This window comes from Triticum aestivum, chromosome 7A (genome assembly GCF_018294505.1).
Source record: "Triticum aestivum cultivar Chinese Spring chromosome 7A, IWGSC CS RefSeq v2.1, whole genome shotgun sequence".
Lineage (NCBI taxonomy): Eukaryota > Viridiplantae > Streptophyta > Magnoliopsida > Poales > Poaceae > Triticum > Triticum aestivum.
Window position 1 is genome coordinate 35,407,445 of NC_057812.1, and position 5,390 is coordinate 35,412,834.

General features: G+C 44.7%; 1 protein-coding gene across 1 annotated transcript; it reads right to left on the reverse strand.

Annotated features, from left to right (window-relative positions):
• Nucleotides 1-1,549: 1,549 nt before the first annotated feature.
• Nucleotides 1,550-4,830, reverse strand: LOC123151748 (uncharacterized). Its single transcript, XM_044571404.1, has 2 exons — nucleotides 3,635-4,830; nucleotides 1,550-1,924 (listed from the first exon to the last, which is right to left on the reverse strand). Exon 1 carries the CDS (start codon nucleotides 4,764-4,766, stop codon nucleotides 3,639-3,641), a length of 1,128 nt encoding a protein of 375 aa, XP_044427339.1. The 5' UTR covers nucleotides 4,767-4,830; the 3' UTR covers nucleotides 1,550-1,924; nucleotides 3,635-3,638.
• Between the last annotated feature and the right edge of the window lie 560 nt (nucleotides 4,831-5,390).

Genomic DNA, 5,390 nt, shown 5'->3' on the forward strand with positions numbered 1-5,390 from the left:
GGCGCTCGCTCCGGAGGACACTGTGGAGCGTATGTGTGAATACAATGAAGAAAGTGCTCAAGACTGGATCGTTGCACTACGTGAGGTTTTATCCCGTGAGGAATTTGTCCAAGTAGTGGTCACTCTATGGGCCATTTGAGGAGCGAGAAGAAAAGCAATTCATGAGGATATCTTCCAGTCGCCGCATGCAGTGCATGGCTTCATCACATCCTACTTATCTGAGTTGCAGGTGGTGAACTTGAAGAAACCCAGGGCTCCGGCGAACCCACTATAGCCGATAGCAGCAGCTTGGATCCCTCATGTTCTTGATTGCATGAAAATAAACGTGGACGTTGTTGTGTCCCGGCATGGGTATGGTGCCATAGGAGCTATCTGCAGGGACCAAACCGGAGCTTTTCTGGGGAGCATCAGCCATTGGGTTCAGGTCTAAAAGCACGCGAGGGCCGAGACACGTGTCAGGTCGGGCCGGCCCGTTTAGTTAATGTGTTGTGTGCCTGTGCCGCGAGGTGAGGCACACCAGCACCGCGGGCGATTATTTATGGCATTAAGCAAGATGGAAAGTTTCTCTCGCTAAAGCATCCGCAGCTTTCGGGCTGGTCCACTCATGATTTTTTTTAATGAAATGGTGTAAAAAAAGGGGGAGTGCTCGCACCGGGATCTGTTGGTTGCTACGCAGTAGTGTTGCCACTGAGCTAACAGCAAGTTCGTGTTCAATAGGCAGGCCGCGACCTACTAGAAGGGGAAGAGTGGGGTTTTTTGTTTTTCTTCTGTTTCTCCGGGTTTTTTTATGGTTTTCTTATTTTTTCTCTGGTTTTCTTTTTTTATTGTTATACTTCAAATTTTTTTGGGGTTTCTCATTCTTATTATCCATATTTTTTTCCTTTCTCCCTTTTCTCCATTTCTCTTTTGCTTTCTTTCTCCTTTTTTGTTTTCTCTTTTGCGGTTGTTTCTTTCGTTCTATTTTTCGTTTTCATTTTTCTCTGATTTATTTTTACTTCTACATTTTTTTAATACATGGTTAACATTTTTCGTACACATTTGTAACATTTTTTTTAATTCATGGTCAACATTTTCTGTATACGTTTTTTTACATCTTTTTAAAATGATTGATTAATAGTTCTCAAATAAAAAGATTGACACTTATTTAATACATGATCAATATTTTTTCTATACACATTTAACATTTTCCAAACACTTGATTAACATTTTTGGAACACTTGTTCAACATTTTTTTCAAATGCTTGATTAACATTTTTATAAACATGATCATAAAATTTTCATCATTTTTTTAATACATGATCAACATTTTTTCTATACACATTTAACATTTCCCAAATGCTTGATTAACATTTTTTAAATACTTGTTCAACATTGTTTTAATGCTTGATTAACATTTTTATGTACATGATCAAAAAAATTCATCATTTTTTCAATAAGTGGTCAACATTTTTTCAATACGAATTGTGGCAGTTCTACAAGTACATGTGCTACCAAGAGCACATGAGAAGATACAACTCAAGATGAGCATCACCAGAAGCTAAAACACAAGTGAGTTTGGGTATGCCATACATACATACTGATACTAGAATCATACACCACCAAAAGCAAACTATTTCCAGGGTTGCTGAAGCCGCAAAGCTTACCTAGCACTCAGTTCAAACAAAGCGGCATAATAAGATAGTCTAGTCTCTTGCCAGGCATAAAAGTACTGCAACAAAAAGCAGAAACGTCGTGAGAATTTTAACAAGAAAAAATGGTGGATGCGCCGGTCATCAACAACTTCTGCCTTCTTCTTCTCTTAGCTGCAAGTTGCTGTCGAGTGCAAACCACTTTCACCCTTTCAAAAGTTCTTACATTTATTCTCCTTAACATGACATTAGTCACGCTTGCGAGTCTTTGCCATCAGCGCATTCTCTGGGAGGTCCTGGTTAGAGGGAAAGGTTTCTTAAATAAGACAACCCAAAAGTAAATGTTGAACTGTAACAAACTGAGGAAGAAAGCATGTGCCTGCAACTGCAAGCCTCTTTTTTCTTATATAAAAATAAAGAAATGTATTGAACAGAAATACTCAATGGGAATGAGCATTCTAACTCACTGTAATGCAATTTTTTTTCATAAATGTATGAAATGCAAATATCTACTTTTGGAGAGTCACTAAAAGTCATTATGCTGAAAAAGATGGCCGCCCTATTTGATTGAAATGCTCAGTCAACTCTTATTTGCCAAACAACACAAACATGTTTCTGAAGATATCTAGACGATTAAACATGTACGTTTGCAGTTCAAGACCATAAATATTACTGGGCGTAAACATTACCACGGCATCTGAATTCATATGTGTTATCACAAATGTTTATTAGTATTCACCTATCGATTTGCATGCCATGCTAGACGGCAGAAATAAAATGTAGATTTGATAGGTTTGATTTATTAGTACAACACAGGTGTTATACGCTGCCACTAGGATAGAGGGAACTTTCATTACATAAACTGGCATTGAGAAGGTGACACTAACTATCACAAACTATTGTCACAGCAGCACTAAGCGCTCCGCAAATTTTAGTGAAACTAGGGAATCACTAGCACGCCGCGTTGCTCGCCAAGTTACTTGTGGCACCAACCACCCAGGTTCCAACCCAACTTCTCCTTTTCAAGGAAAAAAACAGTCTCCAGTGCCTTTGATCTTGTTTTTATTTTTAACGAAACTAACACCTTGCCATCTATGTGGACATAGCAGTCGACTGCACTCCACAACAGTTTTCATGGTTCCCATTAGGCTGGTGTGGACATACGAGTCTGATCTAGTGTATGTCTCAGCTGTCCATGCCTAAGTCGATGTAAGAGGCTGGTTTGGCTAGTGTGTTTGCCACATGGAAAGACAGCGTCAATTACAATATGTCAGTTGCAAATTCAAGCATATTTACAGAGTGGGTCATTATAAAAAGGGTGATGGCAAAACAGAATTTTTCGGGTGGTCTCATTTAGCAAAATCAGGAGCAATAGTATGACCCGAAGTTTCTAATCGCAGATGCATTGTGAGATAAAAACACACAAAAAAACATTCAACCACTATGGTCAACTTACTGCACAAATTGAAGCTATTCCACCTAACATGCCACCAGAATTGATAACTTGGTGATGATGCCAGCAGGCAAAACCCAAATTTAGAATGCTATCTAGTGCGCCCTCAGCTGACTGTGAGTCTCACCAGCCAAAGGCAAGAATTCATTTGACATGATGCACACTGCACAGTGCACAGCCCAGCAAAATTTAAAAATAGTGCAAAGTACCATTGTTTTGATAAATAGTGGTGCTTGCTGCTACTAATGTTATTAACACTGGTGCTTTATGCAAGCTAAAGAATGGATCCCACCACAAAGTAGCTAACTAAAATTCACAGATTTCGAATTGCCCGGATGCACTAACCATTAGAATAGTACCAAAACACCGACTAGCAATATGAATGAATATTATAAAGGATGGGAAGTAACTTGGCCACATCAGCGTTAGTTCAGGACCGTTTCCAAAGTAAAGAATGATAATGTACACACTACCATATAACTAACACTCGCATCAGATTGCAATTGCAATGCCATATGCAAGCAAAGTAATTAAAAATTGAGGGCAAGCTTACCAGTTCAAAGAGTTGGTGGGGACAAGGACGGTGGGAGATCGGCATACAGGTCACCAAAAATGACTTTATCACCAGTCTGACAGAAGCACTCAACCTGAAAATTCTGGAGATTCAGTGAAAAATAGCTGATTGGCATGTCGTCTTCTGGATACCCAGTTAGGAGTAAGTATCCACCAGCTACACCCATGATGCCATAGCGATAATTTTCCGGCAAATAAATTACTGACTTGGATTGCCACTGGTTTCTGCCATTCACATCCTTAGACTGTACGGCATACAGGAGATGATCTGCACCAGGTTCAGGATGCTCAGAGATAGTAAGCATCCCAAGCCTTCCTCCTCCTGCCTCTACAATGGCCATCTTTCGCACATCAGGGCCAGGTGGAGGCGGGAGGTCAACAGTGGAGAACTCTATCCTGCGCGCATCGAGCACGAGCAACTTGTTAGACCGGAAAACCTCCCAATAGAAGCAGCCATGGGCGTAGAAGCGGTGCAACGCCGCCCCGCATCGAAACACGTCAACTGTAACAGGATTAGCGAGCCATTGTCCGGCGCAGGTGGAGAAGACGAAGAGCAAGAGCTTGGCTGTGCACCGCACCAAGTACATGACTCTGAATGACGACCAGTCAGCCCCAACGTCGTCAGGGCCAGGAGGAGCGAGGAAGGCCTCGCAGTCCACGATGTCCGGCCTATGGACTTGACCGACTAGAAGGTCGGGGAGGGCAGGCAGCAGGAGGTAACGACGGTGCAGGGGGTCGCAGACGGCGAACTCCGTGACCAGGTGGCTAGGGCTGTAGTCGCCGCCGATCCCCTCGAGGGCGGGGGAGAAAAGGGCGCGGCCGTCGCGGTGGCGCCAGCGGTCGCGGGGTGGGGGCATAAAGGAGCACGACAAGTCGGCGTCGGCGTAGGTGGCTGCCGCTGCGGCGGAAGGGTGGGGCGGCTGGGCGGGGATGAGGCCGCCGCAGAGGATGCCGAGGAGGGACGGCGGGTGGAGGGTGCGGAACCGGCGGAGGAAGGGATGGCCGGTGATGACGCGGCGGAAGGAGACGCAGGCCGTGGAGGCGCGGGCGAGGTCGGCGGCCGCGGGGAGGCGGAGGAAGATCTCCTCCAGAAGTTCATCTGGGAGCGCCATTAGGGCCGGCCGGTGGATGAGATTTGGGGGAGCTACAGCCTACAGCAGCAGGAATCGAAAACAAGTTTGTGTGTGAGGCTTGGAGGAATCAGATTGACGGCTAAACCTGAGCATGGGCCGGGCCGGGCCGGGCTTCTATAAGTCGGCCCTTGAAAATACCAGACCGAAGCCTGAATTGTCCTCTTTTTTCAAGCCCAAGCCCAGCCCAAAGTCAAACCAAAAGACTAAAAGCCCAGCAAGAAGGATGTGTTAGCCCAAAAGCTTGCCTTGAAATTCTAAAAATGAGAAGGCCAAGCTCGAACGGAATTACCTTTTGGCTAAAAATGAGGCCCAAGCCAGGCCCAACCTAGATTACACATTAGGCATGTGTGCTATAAATTTAACTCTCAACAGCGGTGGGGGAGCGATGGGTGTGGTCTATTGCGCTCGGCATGGGGGTGAAGGGGCGGGACATGATCTTTGCCGTACTCTCGACAAGAGCAAGAGCAACAAGGTGGGGTTGCGCTCCTCACGCCAACCATTCGAGCAGGCTACTTTGGTGTTCAATTCATCCACCACTCTTTACTATGATAGGTGTTCCACCATCTATCCAAAATGGTGGAGTTTGTTAGAGTGCTACTCATT

Bases quoted from the DNA above. Each gene is read 5' to 3' on its own strand.
- LOC123151748 (XM_044571404.1), bottom strand. From the start codon at position 4,766: ATGGCGCTCCCAGATGAACTTCTGGAGGAGATCTTCCTCCGCCTCCCC.